We start from the raw sequence: 22584 nt of genomic DNA on the forward strand, positions 1-22584 counted from the left end.
GCAGCATCTCCAGCTGCAACGGTTTTCTGAAGGGACAATCAGAGGAAGCAAGAGAGGCTTGCAAGCCCATTCCTTCACAGCCTGGTTTGGGCAAGACTTCTGCTTCCAAAAGGAAACCATCTTGCCTTTGCCAGTTAACCATACTGGCATCCATTTTGTTGGGATGGTCCCTTTCTCGGTCTGCAGGATACCTTTTGCCTGAGCTTCGGATATTACAGATGCACATAGCATTCAAGGGTCCTGAGGAGATTCTCTTTAATGCTCTCTTTCATTTGCCTCCCTCGGCTAATCCTCTTGTTTCTGAAGAGTTTCCTCTTCCGAATCCAAATGTGGTGGCTGTTGGAGTTTTTGGGCAGCCGTCCATTTGCATAAACGCAGAACTTAATATCGCTGTGGTCACTGTTTCCATATGCGATATGGATATGCTGGCAGGCTTTTACAGACTGCAGTTGGTGTTGCTGCAAAATTAGATGGAATCTGATATTCCATCATGTCAACATAGGTGGAGTGGGCGACAGTGGAGAAGCCGTCATTCTTTTTTGTTGAGCCTTCAATGTCACCACCAGTTCACGTAACGGGAGTACGCTTCTAAGATTTGCCACACGCATTCTTTCTTTGCAGTAATCGTTTTCGCCAGCGGTGGTCAAGTGCAGACCTGGGGCTGAAAAGACCTGGGATATTCCGTTCATTCTCCTCTCCCACTGCACCCCCCCTCCCCACACACACACACACAATTCTGGACCCTCAAAATCAGCTGAGCTGGCAAGATGTTGTGCTGGTATCACAATGCGAGGGTGCAGCCTCTCCAGTCCTTGGTAATAACGATATGTTACAGCCGTTTATATATGGCCGTAGTTGGCAGAACTCAGGGCGCACTTTTAGATTGCCGTTCCATCATGGACTACAATTCCCATCAGCCCCTGATGGGAACTGTAGTCCATGAACATCTGGAGTGCCATAGGTTCGCCACCACTGATATATGGCAATCCTGAACAGAGATGGACTTTAGAGGGGTGTACTTTACTTCGGGTTGTAGTGATTGTATGTTCACGCCCTACATTGATTCAAGGTTTGCACTGTTAGAACAGCACATCTGTATTCTCCTGTTTGAATGATGCATCTGCTTTCCCCCTAAAAACTTCCCATACTGGACTTAGGGACTTAGAAATGACATGCTCGTTTTCTTGCTCGCACGTCACCTTACCACTTCTTATGCCACTCCTGAAATTTAGTTGGTTGTCCATCATGACAGTCGATTTGGCCTTCTTTAGCTCACTCTCATCAAGAGATACCACCACCCTTCTTGAATCTAACTGTTCTGCTACAGACCAACGCCCTCTAAAACTCCCAACTGTTCTTTGTCTGTATAATTTTAGCCATTTTGACTTTCCACTGGAAGGCCACTGTTTAATTTTGACCCACAGGGTCTCAGTTTGTGGAAGAAATAAACGAAGTTTGTCTGCGAAGTTCATTCCATTTATGTCGTGAATGGCCATAATTCGAAGCTAACATGCTTTTTTTCACAAGAAATCTACATCTCTGTGTTAGCATTCTGCTGTTTTATTCTTATTTTTACTTTCTAACGGAGTTTTTTTGTGCGAGGGGAAGGCTTTTCGGTTATGAGGCACTGATGTACAATTGGGGATCCATTGAGCCAAAGTAACAGTTTTAATCACATATACAGCACTGATTAATGTGGAAAGCCTTTGGCGATCTTTATCCCCCCGAGAATATGTCTTGGTTCTCGTATTATGGATGGAGATCAGCAGCCCTTTGAACTGTCAGAATGATTTTCTCAAGGATAAAAGAACAGCCCTTTTCAAATGACAAATGCAGAGAGAGAGAGAGAGAGAGATGCAAATGCATATGGTGTGGAAATGGAATTCAGTAGTGCTTCCCCTCCCCCCCATGTCTGTTCAGTAAACTGAGTGCATTCAGCTCACATGGATGCGTGAACTATATGCATATATAGGCTGTATGTCATTTTGGGAGTGCTGTGAAAAGAAACAGGGTTCTATATCACACAGACAAAACTGAAGTTCACAAAGGTTATTAAATAGTTTCAGACCGAAGCCATGTTGGTCTGCCGTGTAACAGCTAGATTTGAGAACAGTAGCACATTAGAGATTAACAGGATTTTCAGGGTATCAGCCTTTCCTTAGAGGAGGTTTATTAGATATTTTTTTTTAATAATAAGCCTTTATTTGGCATAACAATAATCATAACACAATAAAAAACCTGAGATAAAAGGTATACAAATACAAAAGTCGTATTAAGAGATCTAAAAGGTATGTACAAATATGCAAAGGTTTAAGTTCTATAAAATATAAAATTATTCGATTGTGCATCACCTCCAGTAAAAATTATTGTGCAACCAATTCACAAGTTTCATTGTTTCAAGGGAATTGTCCAAGAAGAAAAGCAAGAAGTTCTACTTGATTCTTCCATTTCAACTAGGTATCCTAGAATGAGAATGTTACTGGAATATTTTGGATCCTTTTGATATTAGCAGATTTAGGGCAATGCAAAGCAGTTTGATGTGCCACCATGTTTCAATTTGTTGTTCACCAATAACGAGTTGGTCATACCCTTTCGCTCATTTCCCAAAAGTTGTTAAATCTACCACGCAATAAAGCCTAACGAGGGGAAAACATTGGAAAGCGAGCAAGTGTGAGGGCTCTTTCCTCTGCATTGGATTGGGGTCAAAAAATAAAATACAAATAGGGAGCCATCCTTGTTTTAAGATATAGGGGTAGGTATTGAAAGATGTAAGGTAAGTGAACAAGTTTTCTTATAGCAGCCCTAAATAAATTAATCCATTCGTCTTTCCAACAATTTTTTGTTTTAACAATGTTTGGTAGTGTGATTCTTAAACGACTAAATGATAGCTGGAAAAGCGAGCTGAACGACGAAGATATACCAAGTGATCTCAATTCCCTTTTCCTTTGCTTTTCTCGACCAGAGTATAGAATCCATGGATTAGTCCTGAGCTATCAATGAGTCCGTACAAAAGTAGGTGAATCAGCGAGTGCTCATCATTTCTCACGAAATGCATAGGCGAAGGCTTTCAAAAATTTGGGTAAAAAGCTTTCCTCAGAACCATAGTTTTTCTCCTATGGCAAGCTAACATGCAATTTTGGGCTCCAGTTCCTAAAACAGAGGGTCGCATAACGGTTCACACAATTTGGCAGAAACGCCCATAATTTTTTACCGGAAAATTTGGATTGGACCAGAGTGCGGAACGTCTCCTTACTGGTGTCCATTGTTTTATTTTAGGTTTTGAGGAGATTCCGGGTTCCGGCGGGAGGCGTTCGAGAGGGGAAGTATCCGCTTTTACCTTCTCCGCCAATAAAGTCTTATCTCCAAATATTGGTTAACTTTTACTCAAAATATTTATTAACTTTTACCAGTCAAATATTTATTAACTTTGCAAATATTTGTGCTTTTGCAAATATTTATTCAATCCTCTTTTACCATAATATTTATTAACTTTTACTCATTAATTTCTACTTGCTATTTTAACCTTCTGTCGCCTTTATAATAATTCCATCAAGCTTGAATAAGTTAAGTTCTAAATGTTTTGGGAATTCCTCCAAGTTGGAATGAGCTTTGCATCTCGACATCGGCCATGCTGAGCAGTTTTAGTTAGTAAAACTTACTTCCAGCTGTAGTTAAGTACGAAGGAGTTTTGTGCTTTTGTTTATGTGATTTTTTACTTCTCCTTCAACGTGGTAAATATTGTTCTGTTTTGGAGAAATATGGGAAAACAGGGGCAAAACGTTTCCATGGCTGTCCTCCCCCAATTCTATCTGGCAGGAAAAATGTTCAAAACAAAGTAAAATGAAAGCTTAACTACTTTCAATGATAGATCCATCAGTTGAGGAACTGCTAACAGATGTTGACCTGGAAAATAGGTTTGCTATTTTAGAGGAACTTCAACAAACGAGTTCAGCTTAAGTATTCACTGCCTTGAATGAATCCTGTATGCACTCCCCTGTCCCTCCTCGAGGCAATGGTAACCAGCAACCAGGTATCAGTTAAAGCAAAACGCCCCATTGATCTGATTCTTTAGCTTCTTGCCAAGTCATGCTTATACATTTCCAACAAAACCTTGGAACTTCTTTTTGGACAATTTTAACAATATTGGAACTCTGCAAAACTAGGAGAGTCATCACTGGAATAGGCTTCCTAGTCAAACAATGGAGCAATTTAGCAATCAATCTTCTGCTTGGGTGAGGAGAAATCAATTCAGTTCTCATTTTAGCAAAATCTCAGAAACCAAAATCTCTGAACATCTAAATCTGAATTTCCAATCCCTCGTCTTTGCAAAGGGAGCAAATAACTTTGTATATTAGAGAGTCCAGTCTGGAATGCATGGTTATCGTTAAAGGACACCTACTCTCCGGATTAGACAATCATCCTTTGCTCCTTATTGCACTGCAAACCAGCCAGATTTTATATCTTTTAAGATTTGAGATCGGCTTCCCAAAATAAAGGTTACTACAGAAGACTTATGCCCTTCCACTTTCACGCTAGAAATCTATGACTCCTAAACAGACTTTTTTTAAAATTAAGGGACTATCTTGCAAGAAAAAATATGATATACATGTGGTGAGAATGTTTTAAAATACAACTGTCAACAATCTTAATTGAATCCTGGAGCCCAGAATCGGCTGTGCCAAAGCTCAGTCTTCCAACTCCAAGATTTAATTAATCGTTATTGGAGACAATTGGTAGCACAATTGTCTCTGATTCTCAGTTCCTCACTCTCTAAAAGAAACAGAGAAGTCCAACTTATATGTATTCAATGACTCTACCCACTAATTACAGGAAAAGCAAACACCCAACATAAAAGAAAGAAAATCCAAGCAGAACTTCCTCGAATTATGGGAGTTCGCACTTTGGACAAGTGCATAGAGCTCCACTGCTGCTTCAACTTCCAATATACTCCATTCACAGCGAATGGGAAGTCTGATCCAAAACCAGTTGGAAACCCTACATCCTGGAGGATGGTCAACGTGAAACAGAGAGGCAAATCAGCAATGCTATTGCACAAGCAACTAATAGAAATCAATTGGTACGATCCATCACGTAATCCAAGCAAATTCCAGAGGCACAATATCAACTACAAGTCTACTGTAAAACAAGGGACTTACAGGGACAAGTTTTGGTTATAATCTCGAAACAATCTGATTGGGCCAACGAAGCACCTTGAGGCAGTTGTAGGAATTTACCTCAGGTAGGAGAAGTAGCAATCAACACCATGCCGTCTAATAAAATAAGTCATTTTATATCACAAGCCTTCTTTGACCAATATGGATAAGGATTTGATTAATGCACCAACAAGAGAAGATTCTAGGTAATGTATTAGCCAATGGTCCCTCTATCTGCCAAACAGAGGTGCTCTTTGCTGCTAAGGGCCGACTCCTATCTGACTCTAGACTGCTAGTTCCCACAATATCTATCATGCGTGATACATTGTGACTGAAATGGGACGCTATGACACAAAGCGGAAACAGCGGAAACACGAGCCTGGTGAAAGCCATAGGAGGCCACAGGGAACTCTTAACGAGCAAACCAACCGGCTGGAAGTCCTCACCTTTGACAGTGTCCGCCAGAATACTTGGTCCCCTCTCCTCCAAGAGTCTGGGCTGGTGGCATTCCTCCAGCTGCTAGCGCATGCAGCCCTCTCTTAAAGAAGAACATCCTTCCTTCAATGGCTGTGACATACAGCATTCTCATACCAGCAATTTCCTATCCCCTGGATTTCTTCCACCTGGATCCCACGCCGTAAAAACAATTCCCGATCTTTCGGGTTCTGTCTTTGAGATATCTCGAGATTTGGAGGGAATAAATGCGGGAACCCAAATCCTTTCTCAAATATCTGAGAAAAGCAGGATCTTAGATTCCTCTTTATACAGGGGAAACTTCATTGGCTATATCATCCCATAGATTTTGAGGGCTACAGGCCTCTCTCTTCCTGCTCCCCAGCAATTAAATGCAGCAATGGGCCCGCCGCGTCCTTCTGAACTGGTGGTTCCTCTTGCTGTGAGATTTTAATTTCTGTCTCCTCTGCCAGCAAAAAAAATTCTATCAACCTCCTCCCACTTAATTCAAGCATTCGTTGATTACATCTGGGGCAAATCATCACTGATATTCGCTATCATATTAATACATGATATCCGCCTCTGGTGCGTAATAATAACCAACGTTAAAGTCAAATGGATGACCATTGGCAAAATTACCTATCACTCGTTTGTTGAGGAGCTAGAACTAAAATATCCTTCAACTGAAATTACTATATTGGGGGATTTCAATGCGAGAGTGGGTAATAATCTAACCTCATATTTATTAGATATTTTTGTGGACCCTTTGCTGCCCCTTTGCTGCAGCGTCTCCATCACAGAAGGCTAAAGTGATCCCCCAGCGCAAATGTGGCTGCATAGAGATTTTAACGCCAATCTCCAACTGTTGTCCAACGTTGCACCCTGTGCAATGCTGTATTTCTGTTCTTTTACGGGTTAAAAAGTCTCCGGTTCTACAACACATAAAGCCATAGAATTGGGATTGCGAGGTATTGTCTGTTCCCCTTTCGGTATAGTTTTAAAGTTCAGTCCCGAACGTCAAACGATTTCCCCCATTACGTGGTTAATGAGCAAGTGTACCTTATAAAAATCATTCCGACTTACTCCCCCGCACACATTTTGTTTGTTGATATTATTGTATTTCTATCCCACTCTTCCTCTGCTGAAGCTACTGGAGCCCTCACTATGAATTAAAATATGAGTGACAGATAACCGATTAAATTTTGAAACAATGAAGCTGTTATACAGTTTGCTAATGTTGTCATGTAGGTTTCAGCTCAGTCACAGATTGGTGGACTACTCCTTGCTGAAGGTCTTCAAGTTGCCATCTGTTGGAAATGTTCTACCTTTCAATTTCTTCCATTGAACAAGGGGCTGAACTAGATGGCCTATGTGGCTACTTTCAACTCTGTGATTCTGTGGTTTACTTTCATAAATAAAACTAGCGGGCCCGGCCACGCGTTGCTGTGGCTCAGTCTGGTGAAGTGGAAAGAAAAGGGGAAGCAAACGGTTCGAACATGTGTCATTGCACAATGATTGCAAGGGAGGGGAGGGGCAAGGGGCCCCTCGCAACCCAGCCTGTCCCTCTCTAACATTCCCCTTCCTCTGCTAGGGTGGGTGGGCCATGTGCAGGTGGCTGGCCCTGGCCCTTTCACTCCCTTCTCTTGCAGGTGAATTATCTAGCTTAAAACACTTCTATAGTAGGCATGAGCTATGTTATGTTCAAATTTCAGAGCGTTTGGTCCAGCAAACCCCTGGACCCTCCCTCACCTTCCTTCCTTCCTCCGCTAAGGTGGGTGGGCTATGTGCAGTGATGTGGTCTGTTCGCCCCCATCCCTTCTCACTACCTGAAGATGGCAGTGGTTTTCAAGGGAAGCTGCATGCATAACTTCCCTTTGTGTATGTCAAATGAGCTTCTTCCTAAAGGCACCTGGTGGGCCACTGTGAGTAGCAGAATGCTGGACTAGATGGACTTTGGTCTGATCCAGCTGGCTTGTTCTTATGTTCTTATGTTCTTATCAGAGGCTGTCTGCTTTTGAGCCGGCCAAAGTAAAGATGTGGGCTGTTAAGCAGGGGAACCACAAGAACTGTGATTCCAACTGTCAGCAGGTTGTGGCATGTAACACAATTGGCTAATGTAAGGCACAGTTGTGACATGTGTACAACAACATGGAGAGTGCCCGTGGGAAACAGTGCATGGAAACCTGGGTCATGAACCCAGACAAATGCGACGTCGTGTGAAAATTTCAAAGCAGTCGGTCCAGTAGTTTGGGAGATTACCTGTCAGCAGAAAAACGCACTGATAAATTTTTATATAGAGAGATTGTATCTGTTTGCTCAGTTTGCAATGGATCTTTCAGCATTTTGAAGAGTCAAGATAATTTTTATGTTAATAATAGGCAAAACTCACAGGGGCATCTCATTTTCTCCTGTACTCCCCTCCGCGCACTATTTCTTATTTCCCTCCCTTAGCATAATCTCTCCCCTTTCTCTACTTACTTCTTTCCCTCCCTCTCTTTCACTCATTCCCTAACCAGTTTACCCACCCACCTGCCTTTATCCGTCCTCCCCATTCAGCTTATTTTCTTTCCATCTGCCTGGCAGCCTCTTTTCTTTTTTTGTCTCCCACACACCTACCTTCCCTTTCCTATCCTCCCTCCCTCCAGTTTCCCCTTCTTCCCTTTTTCTTCCAGGCTAACCCATCTTTTAGCTTTTTCAGTCTCCCATCACCACCAGCTTACCCTCACAGAAACTGAAGCTGGGAATATTGTGACTGCCTAGCAACGCTCAAAATGGCCAACAACCTCTCAGAACCTAGTGATACAAGATCTTAGGAGCCATTCATCTCTTAAAGTTATAGGCGCTGCTCTGATTGTTTCATCTGTTTAAACACCCCCTCCCCATATATTTCTCTTTTTAAATCTCATTTTTTTCTGCATATATTCCCACTGTCTGTCCCTTGCCCCATTGTGTGAATTTTTTGATCCACACTCTAAGGTCTAGTTCAGAATTGTATAGAATGATGAATAACATTTCATCATGTGAATAGTGAAATCACAGTCTGGTTTAAAAAATAATCCAGTTGTGTGAGCCTTTTAATATATCAGAGTTTTGCCTTTTCTCCAGAAGGTCATCAAACATTGAGGCTTGGCCAGTTATTCTAGGGAGTCTCGCAATCATGATTCGTCCCACTCAGTATCTAGACTCCTGAAGGAAGGCACAGACTATAATATGTTGTTAGCAAAGCTGGGAAGTTAATATGGAAATTGATATCCTCTTTGTTCTGTGTCTTTGGACAATTATGTTTATTGCAGTCATTCAAAGAGACCTACCACACAGGATAGTTTGGCAGATGAATGTGACATTTGTTTATTTTACCCATGTCCCCTTTTTTGCCATATTCTCCCCCTAAGGGCTCAAGACACCAAACATAGTTAAATAGTCAACATCGTTAGTAAAGGCATTTTAAAAAAATGGCTCTGAGATGCTTATCAAAGTATAGCATAATCATAGTGATTTTAAAAGACCTAAAGGTTTGGGTTCAAATAGGTTTCTACTGCCGGGGGAGAGGGGGTGTTCCATAACTGAGGAGTCCACATAGAGAAAGCCTAACAAAGTGCTGTACCTGGCCCCAACTGAAATACCCCTTCCATATTTTAAAGATTTCATGGCCTCCTCCAGGAAGAACTACTGCCAGACCTCAGCTATACAATTACCTAATGCAGTTCTTGCTATATTGTACAAATTCAGGCTGTGGGTGGGAAATTATCTACTGAGTGCTGTCTTCCACCCCCACTCTCTCTCTCTCTCTCTCTCTCTCTCTCTCTCTCTCTCTCTCTCTCTCTCTCTCTCTCTCTCTCTCTCTCTCTCTGTGTGTGTGTGTCTGTGTGTGTGTGTCTGTGTGTGTGTGTCTGTGTGTGTGTGTGTGTGTGTGTATTGGGAAGTATTAAAAAGATGGAGACTCCCGTCCAATGTCTGAAGTGTTGCAGAATCATGAAATCCAGATTACCCGATTCTGTGATCCTGTTGGCCCAAATCATTCGTCATGCATCATTTACCACTTCCTGAACTGTACCTGGAAAGGTGCTGGCAACCAGTGCAGATGCTGAAGTGCAGATACCATACCTTTCCATTGATTTCTTCCTTTTTAGGCGACTGCCAGCCGTATTCTGATCAGCTTCCAAGCATTTTTCTTGGGCAGCTTTATATCAAATAACAGGTATTTCGTACTGGCACTGTCTTTCTCTGTGTGGAGGTGGGGGTTAGAGCAGGAGATGGAAGGCACACTTTGGCCACATTATTTCTGGCACTCCATAGCAGCCTGCACCAGCTTACTTCTCTCTCTCTCTCTCTCTCTCTCTCTCTCTCTCTCTCACACACACACACACACGCACACGTACACGTACACGTACACGTTGAAGTGGTCATTCCTGGAGCTTGAAATGCATTGACAATAAGAGCTACTTCCATCTCAAAGAAAAAACAACAGCGTCATCAAATGAATCTGAGAACGCCCAATGATCTGACAACCACAGCCCATATCCAAGGAATCATCATCATTATTTAATTATTTATTTGATTTAATGCCCCGGTCTCCCTGGCCTATATCAGGCTCAGGGCGGCTTACATACATGGTTATAGTGGCATTTAAAAACAACACTCACAAAAATTGGAGTTAAAATTCAACAAAAGCTGTATCTCAATGGCGATGGTTATTACATTGGCCATGTAATAGAACTCATCCCCACCCAAAGGAGGGGTGCAAACCGGGGCCAGTATAACTCCATATGTTCCATGTGGCGTCAGTCATAGGCCAGGCTAAACATTTCAGTTTTGCATGCTTTGTGAAACTACTTGATGTCTTGCAGAGCTCTGATGTCCACCGGGAGAGCATTCCACAATGTAGGAGCTAGAGCCGAAAAGGTCCTGGCTCCAATGGAAGCCAGCCATATTTCCTTGGAGCCGGGAATCTCTAGGAAGTTGCTATTGGCAGCATCTCAAACGAGAGTCCTCCTTACGGTACAATAAACGAAAAGACGCGGTCCCAAAGGCAGCGTTGCTCCGAGAACCGCTTCAAGGTCTTTCAAGGTAAAACACCTCTTCAAACCTTGGTGACGATTCAGAATTCAACTGGGAGCTAGTGCAGCTGATGGAGCACAGGTTTTATGTGCTCCTTCACTGGGGTCCCGATGGGCATACTTGCATCTGTATTCTGGACCTGTTGCAGTTTCCGGAGCAGTCTCTAGGGCAGGCCAGTGTAAAGCCAGTTACAGTAATCTAGCCTGGAGATAACAGTCGCATGGATCAGTATAGCAAGGTCTGAGCAAGACAGATCAGGGAACAACGGCCTGGCTTGACGAATATGGAAAAACGGCAATTTAGCCATGTTTGTGACCTGGGACTCCATAGATAGGGAGGACTCCAGAATCACCTGCAGCTTTTTGCAGAAGAGGCAGGTGTTAGAACCTCGCCATCCAAATTTGACAGATGGAACCCCTGAACTGGCACACGTTGTCCCAGCCACTGGACCTACGTCTTTGTTGGATTTAATTTCAGCCTACTCTGATGCAACCATTCTGCCACAGCTTCCACACACTGGGCCAGAACATCTGGGGTGGCAGCCAGCTGGTCCTCCATCAACAGAAGAAGCTGGGTGTCATCTGCATATTGGTGGCAACCCTGCCCAAAGCTCTGGACCAGCTGTGCCGGTTCACATGTGTTAGGCCAGGGGTGTCGAACTTCAGCACTTACTTACTTACTTACTTACCACTTTACTTTCTACTTTTACTTACTTCACTACTTACTTAATTTCTACTTACTTCTACTTACTTACTTTACTTCTACTTTTCTACTTATTCGTTCATCATTTCTACTTTACTTACTACTTTCATTTCTACGGTTTCGTTTTTTTCGATGACTATTTCGGCCCCTCCTCCCGCATAAGGGCCTTTAGCGGGCAGCTTACAACTGGTATAAAACAAAACATCAATCAGATTAAGTCATATGGCATTAATGTCTGGTACATGCTAAAACCAACCACAATATACAATAAAACCAAGTAGAAGACTAAAACAATTCAGGTGGCGATGTTCATGGACTTCAAATGTTCATGGACTACAATTCTCATCAGCCCCTGCTGGCATGGCCAGTTGGGAATTGTAGTCCATGAACATCTGTAGCGCCAGGGTTGGACACCCCTGAATTAGACTGTAGACTCTCTCTCTCTCTCCCTCCCTCCCTCCCTCCTTCCCTCATAATGCTTCTTAACTTATAAGTTTGAAGCAGGTTACTGAAAAATGTAAAAAACTAGACCACATCTGAACAGCTGCAAAGATCAATCATAAGGACATAAAATTTTGCAATTGAAAGAGTGATAAATCTACTATCATCTTCTAGTAAAAGAGGTAATGGCCCTGCTTGATCTATATTTTGGAACAAAGGAAGAAAATTAAAAGATTTCTAGCCTCAGTAAAATAGTTGCAGAGTACCTATATTACGTATTGTCAAAGGCTTTAACGCTTGAATCAGCTGACTGTTGTGGGTTTTCTGGGCTGTGTGGCTGTGGTCTGGTGGTTTTAGCTCCTAACGTTTCAACAGTAACTGTGGCAGGCATCTTCAGAGGCATGGCTTTGTAAGATGTGTTTCTCTCTGGGGCCATGCTGCGCCCATGGAGAGAAACATATCTTATCACAGTGGTGGCGAACCTATGGCACGCATGCCAGAGGTGTCACTCAGAGCCCTCTCTGTGGGCACGCGCAAGCAGAGTCGCCCCCCACCTCACCCCACACACATCTAGGCTGGCCTGGGCCACTGGGCTCAATTATTAGCATTAAACCTAAGACCTAGTTTTGGGGAAGCAGTGTAGGTAACCCTGTTAAGCGCTGTTAAACCCCACTGATTTTCATGCAAAGAACTAAAGCTGCGATCCTTTACTCTGGGAGTAAGCTTCGTTGCCTGGCAACTAAGGCTTCCTTTTGAGTAAATCCTCCTCAGCGGGTCGATTCACCCGCTGGAAGTGTTGCATGGTTTGCTTCAGCAAAGCCACCGACTACCACCAAGCTTACTCCTGAGTAACGCACACCTCTGAGCCAACCGTTTTTTCTAAACTAAAACCTCAGTATTCAGGTTAAATTGCCGTGTTGGCACTTTGCGATAAATAAGTAGGTTTTGGGTTGCAATTTGGGCACTCGGTTTCGAAAAGGTTCGCCATCACTGTCTTATCAGGATATGCCTCTGAAAGCACGCCTCTGAAGATGGCAGCCAAAGATACAGCCAAAATATTAAGAGCTAAAACCAGACAGCCCAGAAAACCCACAACTGCCAGGATCTACCCTACCTTCACTGCAATATACGTTCTATCAGTGTAGAGTATCTTTAAGATACTTTCCTTGCAAGACTAGATGGTAAGGCAGCTGGGCACACCATGATAAAAGCACGCCTGTAGAAAGGAACAGTCAGATATGAACAGTAGTCAGGAAACTTGCTAAATGAAAGGGTACTGACAAACTGGGTGGAACAAACACGTTGTTCTCCACCAATTGTACTGCTGTAATCATACCTAAATAAATTGGGCTCATAGCTTCCTGCCCGGAAGCTTAATTGTGCTCATAGCTTCCTGCCTGGTGACTGATTGAAGGGAGCCCAAGGAAGGATTGAGGAGCTGAAGTCTTTGTTCTACAAGTTTATTCCAATGGGAAACATAAGAATCCTTGATCAATCTGAGGTAGCCCTCTTGGTGACCAGGTGCCTGATTTTGAATGTAAGAGAAAACGCCTTCATCCAGAAGCATACTGGGAAGGTGCCTTAGCGGGAAGGAGCTGCTGAGTTCTCCCACTGGTGACAAGCCAGTTAACACATTTTAAAAAAACAACAAATCTTTCTCCTCCCTGTCATTTACAAGACAGAAAGGTGCTGAAGGCCTGAAGTTGAGACCAGTGAAATTAGCAGAAGCCCCAATCGTGGGAAGCAAGTCGTGAGATTGTAGTGCTGGTAGGCAGAGGAACTGGTTCAGCATGAAAGTGACTGGGGGGGGGGGGGGGGCACTATGTAGGGATGGGATCCTTGTTGGTGGCTCATGATGCTCCCATACCTGTGCAGTAGCCCTAGTTCAAGATCTGGCAAGCTGCCGATATGCCACTCCCATTATTCAGCAGGTCTGTATCCCAAAGTCAGAGCCAACTACAACTGTACATACAAGAGGTCTGGTTTATTTCACCTCACGGGGATAGAATGGACTAGATGGGACGATGTCAGCTGCTTTGGGTTACTGTTGGGGGATAAAATAAAATAGATAAATAATGGTTAGACTGAGAGCTCTGGGTTCAAATCCCTCTTCTTTGGTCAGTCACGCTAATCACCTTAAAAGAGAATGTATGCTTCCCTGATTGTTTGGGGAGAGGGGGGATGTCAGAATATATTACATGAAAGAATCTGGCTTTCCGAGAAACCATTTTGATTCTTGGTCCCCCTTTCCCAGATGGATTCATCTTCCCGCTGCTACCTTTTTTCAAAAGTTCAGAAGTTTTGAGGCCTTTTTCTTCCTGGGCTGCGGCGTTTTGATTGGGATTGTTTTTGTCTCGCATTGATTCTCCAGTTGCCCGAGGGTGTTGGTGTTATTTGTCATTTTCTTCAGTGTGTGTTAATTTTCCCCCTGTGTTGTGCTTTTTCTTTTTCCCCTCTGTTCTGGAACAGCATTGATCGATAGTCGCACAACGAGGTATCATAAATGTGCATCCATTTGTATCCAGGTTTAATGTCTTTCGTACTGGAGGAAGATCATCTTTTTCCCCCCTTAGTACAAGGCTGACTTTATCCATCATTTGTTCTTCCCACCCCACCCCCTTTTCTTTCTGGTGACTCTTTCTGGGTGAAAGCTAAAGTTTCAGGAGTAAAGGACAGGGATGACTTAACCCTTCCCTCAGCTGTCACATTTGCAAATGAAAGTGTAATAGTTGAGGTGTCAGACTAGGACAGTGATGGCGAACCTTTTCGAGACCGAGTGCCCAAATTGCAACCCAAAACCCACTTATTTATCGCAAAGTGCCAACACGGCCATTTAACCTGAATCCTGAGGTTTCAGTTTAGAAAAAATGGTTGGCTCTGAGGCGTGCGTTACTTGGGAGTAAGCTTGGTGGTAGTTGTTGGCTTTGCTTTGAAGCAACCGTATAACTCTTCCAATGGGTGAATCACAGCCCTAAGAGAGTTTACTCAGAAGCAAGCCCCATTGTCAGCAACCGAGCTTACTCCCAGGTAAAGGATCGTGCTTTAGTTCTTTGCATGAAAATCAGTTGGGTTTAACAGCGCTTGACAGGGTTACCTACACTGCTTCCCCAAAACTAGGTCTAAGGTTTAATGCTAATAATCAAGCCCAGCGGCCCAGGCCAGCCTAAATGTGTGTGTGTGTGGCGGGGGGCGATTTCCCCCCCATGAGGAACTCTGTTTGCGCGTGCCCACAGAGAGGGCTCTGAGTGCCACCTCTGGCACCCGTGCCATAGGTTCGCCATCACTGGACTAGGAGGTGGGGAAGCCAGGTTCAAATTCCCATTTGCACATGGAAGCTTGCTGGGAGGCCTTGGACTGGTCACATAGTCTCAGCCCCAACCCTGGCAAGAATTAGGGTTGGAGACTTGCAAATAATACCAGAGGTGTGGTGCAGAAGTAGGCAATGGCAAACCACCTCTGACGTCTCTAACCTTAAAAATCCTACAAGGTCACCATAGGTCCACTATGACTTGATGACAAAAAAAAAGAAATTTGGGGTGGGGAGGAATCATTGGGGGAAAATAAAAGGAGGGTGCAGAGGAAGGGTTAAGTACAACCGCGCTCCTCAAGTTTTCTGCTGAAACTGAGAGCCACCATGGTATAGTGCTAAGGAGCAGCAGACTCTAATCTGGAAAACTGGTTTTGTTTCTCCACTCCTCCTCATGAGTGACGGACTCTAATCTGGTGAACTGGATTTATTTTCCTTCTCCTATACATATAGCCTGGAGGGTGACCAGAGGCATAGCTAGGGAGAATGGAGCCCGATGCAAAATCTGAGTTTTGCTCCCCCCATGTTAATTTGTGTATTTTGTATTTTTAGTGTTTGTCCAGTATTTGGACTGCAGGGGGGCAAGTTTTTAGGCTAGCAGCATCAAAATTTCAGGGTATCTTTAGGAGACTATCCTAATGATACCAGCCAGGTTTGGTGAAGTTTGGTTCAGGGGGTCCAAAGGTATGGGCTCTCAAAGGTGTAGCCCCCATCTCCTATTAGCTCCCATTGGAAACAATGGGGTAGGGGGCACTCACTTTTGGGGTCCATAACTTTGGACCCACTGAACAAAACCTCACCTAACTTGGATGGTATCATCAGGAGAGTCCCCTGAAAACTCCTTGAATTTTTGGTTCTGTTAGCAGCCTAAAAACCGTGCCTCCTGCAGGCCAAAAACTAAAAACACTAAAAAATACAAAAAACAAATCCGAAATTTTTGCTGCCCTCCCAGGCACGTGCCCAGTGCAACACGCACCCCCCCAACCCCTCTGTAGCTCCGCATCTGTGGGTGAACTTGGGCTAGTTACAGTTCTCTCAGAACTTTCTCAGCCCCACCTACTTCACACGGTGTCTGTTGCGGGGACAGGAAGGAGTTGGTAAGCCGCTTTGAAACTCCTTACAGTTGAGAAAAGCAAGGTATAAATCCAGATTCTTCTTCTTTCCCCAGCTGCTTGTCCTTAGTCCCATGAGGGCTTAATTGTCCATATGTTCAAAAAGCATGTGTTGGCCCCTGAGTTTGGTTGGTAGTTAAAAGAATCAATGTTAAAAGTCTTCTCTAGCAATCTTGGTTTGTGGCAGGTTGAATGCAATGAGAGGAAGGGAATTGGCTCCCTGCTCATTTTGAGTTACATCACTACCGTGTGCTGTGCAGTGACCACCTCCACCCATACGGGTCCAAGGCCATCCTGTGGAGGCCGGAGGCCAAATTTTCCTCCCTGCCTCCATCAAAGGCTGTCTGGATTTTCTCACTTCTCTGCAGCCTTGTGAGTTGTCTCTCTCACTTCTTCCCTCTAGTCTCCTTTCAGAGTTTATTCAGCAGTATGCCACCACAAAACGGCACCCAGGGCAAGCCATGGCCAAACTCCCCCCATCAACGTGCCCCCCCCCCCAATTAAAAATCCACCAACAAACCTTTTCCTTCATGTGGGGTGGGCCGAGCAAGTAGCGGCAGGCGAGTTTGGCTGAGCGGGGGGGGGGGGGGGCAATTGGCAACCGGTGGCAAACAGAGTGAGCAGGGCGCACTGGCCAAATGGCAGCAGGCAAATTTGGCTGGGCGCAGGGCGGGAAAGTGAGGCAAGCGACATGGCAGACCAGGGGAGATGGGCAATTTGCAGCAGATGAGTTCAGCTGAGTGGAGGGTAAGGAGGCAAGTAGAGTGGTGGGCTGGGCAAACAAGGTGAACCGGGTGAGCAACAGCAGGTGAGTTTAGCTGGGCATGGGGGAGGGAAAGGAGGCAAGCAGTGTGGCAAGCCAGATAAGTGGGGTGGGCCAGCGGGGGTGTTCAGCTGGGCACATGGGGGAGGGACAGTGAGGCAAACGCGGGCCAGGCAAGCGGCGGGCAAGTTCAGCTGGGGGCTGGGAGGGAGGGGGCAGGGGGCTGAAATGTGCCCTCCCATACAACCCAGTCACATAGTGCCTGGTCGTCTGCTACCTCTTTCCCCCCTTCAGATACACTATTGGCTATATTTCTGTACGTATGCAGATAATTTCAACTCCTGGGAATTCTTGCTTTAATGCTCATCAAAGACATCTTTGCATACATGTAGGTGGTGCTTAACAAAAGCCTTGGTTGCTCTGTCAGAGGGTGGGGAAGGGGATTTCATTCCTGGTTGTTGGTTGCGTTCTTGCATTCACACATCCCCCAACATCCTTACCCTTGAAAAGTCAGCTAGTACAATCAATTTTCAAGGGGAAACTCCCCATAAGTTAAAAATTTTTTGTAATGTCTGTGTGTTTAGTTGTTCTTGCAAATACACTGCAACCTGGGCCAAGGACAGATCATGTCTCTGGGGTCTTATTTTTTGGCGTAGGGAAAGAAATGCACAGGTTGTATTTTCTTTCCATTGTGTGGTGGTTGCAGAGATTTTTCAACTAATGCTAAGATTTCCCTGTTACCTTTTTTGGGCTAGCCTGATCTCATCGGATCACAGAAGCTAAGCTAAGCAGGGTCGACCCTGGTTACTATTTGGATGGGAGACCACCAAGGAAGTCCAAGGTTGCCTTGCAGAGGAAGGCGACGGCAAACCACCTCCGAATGTCGCCTGCCTTGAAAACCCTACAGGTTCACCATAAGTCAGCTGCGGATGGATGGCAAAAAAATACTTGAACTCTCATTTTTGCCAGAAAAAAAAGGATTACAGAAAAAGAAAAGAAAGTTAACAGTGATAACAGTAAGGATATTTTAAAAAATAATTAGAATGGAGCTGCCTTTGTGATCTTATAAATTTACATTAGCTAGTATACTGAATAGAACAACTTTCGTCATTAAGCATTAAGCAATGTAGTCATTTCCTTTGTTCGTCCTGATTTCTTCTAATTACAGGTCTTTCTCTAATTTTTTTTTCTGACATAGCTCAGGTACTAGATAGGTAAGTTTTATGGAGTAAAGAGCAAACCTCAGAGTCCCAATGAGCAAAGTTTGATGTTACTACAATTAGCGTCTAACAGTATCTCTTTCTCCCCACAGGTGAGGGAGCTGCCTGTAACCCCCCAGGCCAGTCCGAGGACTATGCTCACGGCTCCTTACTCCCTCAGCCATGGAGAGTCCCATGTTCGACACTGTCCTGGAGACGACAGATGGGGTGACCCCTGACCCCAGCTGGACCCTGCCCTACCCACTGGGCTTCCAGGTCTCACTGACGGGCTTCCTAATGCTGGAAGTTGTGCTGGGTGTGAGCAGCAACCTGACCGTCCTGGTCCTCTATTGCCTGCAAGCTGGCCTAGTTGACTCGGTCAGCAACATGGTGACCATGAACTTGCACGTGCTGGACGTGCTCATCTGCGTGGTGTGCGCGCCACTCACCATGGTGGTGGTCCTGGTGCCCCCGGACCGCGCTGCCACCTTGCTGTGCTGCTTCCACGAGGCTTGCATCACCTTCAGCAGCGTGGCAACGGCCACCAACGTGCTGGTGATCAGCCTGGACCGCTATGACATCTCCGTGCGGCCAGCCCAGCGCGTGTTGACGCCGGCCCGTGCCATCCTGCTACTGGCTGGCGTCTGGGTGCTGTCCCTGGCGGTTTTCTTCATCCCTTTCCTCGAGGGCGAGTTTGGCCACGCCGACAAGTGGCAGAACCGCACCGTGCTCTGCGTGGGCCCGAAGGAGTTCCACGCCGAACTCGGCACCTCCTACCACCTGGCCATCCAGATCCCCACTTTCTTTGCCGCTGTGGCTGTCATGCTTGTGACCTACGCCAAGATCCTGCAGGCTCTCAACATCAGTATCGGCAGCACCTTCAAGCGCAGCCAGCGCCGCAAGACCAAGAAGAGGAAGCGGCGGAAATCGGCCGAGACGAGCTGCAGCCTGCCCAGCGGAGGAGAGGCCAAGCGGCTTTCTCAGCCGGTGTCTGCCCTTTCCGCGCAGCCGCCGATGGGAGTGCAGGCCTCGGTCTCGGTGATCAGCGCTGCGGCGAGCAGTGAAGCGTCACCGTGACCGGAGGGAGCGCCAGCGGCGCGTTTTCCGCATGTCTCTTCTCATCATCTCAACCTTCTTTTTGTGCTGGGCACCCCTCTCTGTTGCCAACTTACTTATCCTGTGCAGGGGACCCGGCCCTTTGCTGGGGAAGCTGCGGATCTGCTTCCTGGCCATGGCCTATGGCACCACCATCTTCCATCCCCTCCTCTATGCCTTCACCCGCCAGAAGCTGCGCAATGTACTCCGTAGCAAGCTGAAGAAGCGGGTGGTGTCAGCCCTGCAGGTAGACCCTGCCCCCGGTGGCACCGTCATCCACAACTCGTGGGTGGAGCCTCCGCGCAAGAGCTGCAAGGGCCGCCCACGGGGCAGCGATGGGGCCGAGCACTGTCTGACTGAGGCCACTAAGGAGTGAGGTGCAGTTGCCGGGCCCTGAAAATGGCTTCTGGAAGAGTTTGGGTGTGTGAACTAGTCACTGCCCTCGTCCGAGTTGGTGAATAGTGAGTGCCAGACATTGGAAAGCAAAGGGCAGGGGCTGAGACCTCATCACGGTCACCAGAAACTACAAAACCGGTGCTAATCCCTCAGCTGAAGCCACTGAAGAGGGTGAGCAGTGTTTTACCAAGGAGTGAGGGCCAGCCATAAACATCTCAATGAAACCCTAACAATTTCAGTGCAGGGGGTGACACTGATTCCTAATGAGGGTCCCCAACGGGCCTCCCGTAGCCAACGCTGAAGCCACCCGACTGACTGAGGTGAAAGAGGAAGGCTCAGGGCTTCCCGCCGAACATGTTGGCCAAATTATCACACTAAGACCCACAATTCTTACTGCTACTATTTAATGTTTATATAGTGCCAACCGTTGTGCTAGAAATCCACTCAAGGCCAGACTAGCTACATGTTGGGTTTTCAGTGTGGGCAGCTCCCAGTGATTTAAAAAAAAACAACACGCTTTGAAGGCCCACAAGGGCCTGCTTTGAATTGGGACCACAGTGTGTGGGGAGAAAGGCACACCATTTTCCTGACCTGAAATGGTCCCAGGTAGCCACTGTTTAACTTGCTGGGCTAAATGTACGGACACGCTCAAGTTTAGTTCAAATGGGCAAATAGCTCCCTAAGGCCATTTCCGATCAATAAACCGGTGGGGGAGCACGACTTAAAGCCTCTGTCCCTGCACACTGCAGAACTAATCCAAATCAGCCTCCCTTCCATGTGCCTTAAAAACTGCTTTTTTCAAAAATCACTGGCGGTTGTGAACACAACTCACCGCACACGGGTGTTGGATGAGCACCCTGGATACTGGGCTGTTGAGTCCTTGGAGCTCAAGGGAGCTATTCACTGCAACAGCCTCTTAGTTCTTGATTAAGTACAGGACAGCTGGCACAAACTCTCTTGTCTGCTGAGGGAGGAGAAAGGAGGACCGGAAGGCGTTTATGGCTGGTGTGTCTGTAGAAAAGGGCTGGAATTAGCATGAGCCTCACCCATACCTTGCTCCTCTGGCATGGAGGTATTCCCTCCAGAGGTTAGGCAAACCCTCTTCCAGAATGTCAGATCCAGAACCTGCTCAGGATTTCCAGACAGCGGGGGTGGTTTCCCACTCCCTCCTTCCAAGTACTGGAGCCTGGGATCTATAATCTTCCACAAATGCTATCTCACACATCCATGTCAGGACCAGTATCCTAACTCGCTGTGCTAAGGCACTTGCTGGCAATCATTTCCCTATTCGTTTCCCCCATTGCTGCATCAGTTCTGCTGTGTTTGGGGGTTTCACCTCTCTATGGATGTCTCTGGGAACAAGGGAGAGAAAAATAGACATCTCTGAGGAACTTCCTTAGGGGAAGTGACATCTTTGCTGTAGCCCATAGCATCCCTGTTCATCAGTCCTTGGCCCGAGGGCAGACAAATCCTGACTCTGTCCTCACAGCAAGGAGCATAGGCTGCATGTCCTGGGAAAACAAGAGTCTTCCTGACAGACTTCCCCTTCCAACAGCAGAACTTGATGGGACCCTTTTATATACACGTTCTGGATAACAACAGTGTCTCTGCTAACAGGTTTAGGGTGTTCTGAATGGCGGGTGCAAAAGCTTGGGATTGGGTTTGATAAAGTTGACGGCTCCTTGACAGAACTATTTGAGGACTCTTCCAGTGTATTTAGTGCCGATGGACAACAGGGTGACAGTGAATGACTTGTGTGTCCGCTTTTTAATGGAGATTCTTTCAGAGTTGAATTCATCCCCTAGCCAGGAGGTAGTATACAAGTTGCATTTATCTCTTCCCAAGGCTGCCATAAAGCATCCGTGTGTTCAAGCATACACTTGCAAATTTCCCAACGCTGCAAGGGAGCCCAAGATACCTCCCTCCACCCAACCATTCATTTCTGGGTTGTTTAATGGAAGGAAGAGAGCTGGGGTCTAGAAACCAGTTGCAAGCACTCCCAAAAGTTGCCTGGTAGTAATCCTAGCAACTGCCCATCTCCTCCCTTCCTCCTTCATGACCATCTGCAAAATGGCTGAACAGTACACTGAGACGTTGCTGGGCGAACAGCCTTCCCTCACTCTGCCCTCTAGAATGGACCCCAGATTCCTCTGGATCTTCAGCAACGATCAGTAACGAGCGGGGTTATGAGTAGAAATTTCCAAACACCAACGTAATTTGGGAGGCCAGCAAAGCGTTGAGAGTTTTGCCTGGTAGCTGACAGGAATTATCTCACCTCGGAAGCCCTTGACGTGGAAACTGTCCTGTATGGCAATATACACACGGGCATTCAGACACGCAAGCCACAATTTCACGCCCTTTCTTCACCCCGAACCCACCCGTAGGTTATCAACAAAAGACTCGTGTCTTCCTCACCTGTTCTGTATGGCAAAAAGCAAATGAACTGGCTGACGTAAATAATGGTGCCCAGCCTGTGAAAGTGCCTGGATTCCTGCTGCTGGGAGCTGAAGGGGATCCCACAGCGGCCTCCCCTCCCCCCTCCTCTGTGTATATCTGTGTACTCTAGCGATAGATGTAATATTCTGAAAGTTGTACTGCAGCCAGTTAAAGGCAATAAAGAGCTGGTGAGTTACAGCGTGAAACGTGTCAGGAAATAGTGGGGGTCTCCTGAGGAGAGAGCCAGCTGATACCACACGAGCCACCCTGCTGTCTCTTTTGATAAAAAGTTGGGATTCACAGATTTATCCTGGCAGTACACCATCATTTGGGTGATAATAGGTTGCTTTAATAATTTCCCAAGGGCAGTCACACTGGGAGGACGAAGCAGAAACAATTATCAGACACCTCACATCCATATTTTCTTATCATGTCCCAGAATGTATCCACCATCACTCAAGTGCATTCC

General features: G+C 45.9%; 1 protein-coding gene across 1 annotated transcript in view; it reads left to right on the forward strand.

The window, feature by feature from the left end:
* The window catches only part of LOC125429908 (G-protein coupled receptor 22-like), a 73820-nt gene extending 51507 nt beyond the window's left edge, over positions 1-22313 (forward strand). Inside the window, 2 exon segments of the mRNA XM_048491493.1 lie at positions 18302-19231; positions 19233-22313. Of these exon segments, the coding sequence (XP_048347450.1) occupies positions 18372-19231; positions 19233-19659 (1287 nt within the window). The 5' untranslated portion in view covers positions 18302-18371 and the 3' untranslated portion in view covers positions 19660-22313.
* The last annotated feature ends 271 nt before the right edge of the window (positions 22314-22584 follow it).

This window comes from Sphaerodactylus townsendi, linkage group LG03 (assembly GCF_021028975.2).
Source record: "Sphaerodactylus townsendi isolate TG3544 linkage group LG03, MPM_Stown_v2.3, whole genome shotgun sequence".
Taxonomy (NCBI): Eukaryota; Metazoa; Chordata; class Lepidosauria; order Squamata; family Sphaerodactylidae; genus Sphaerodactylus; species Sphaerodactylus townsendi.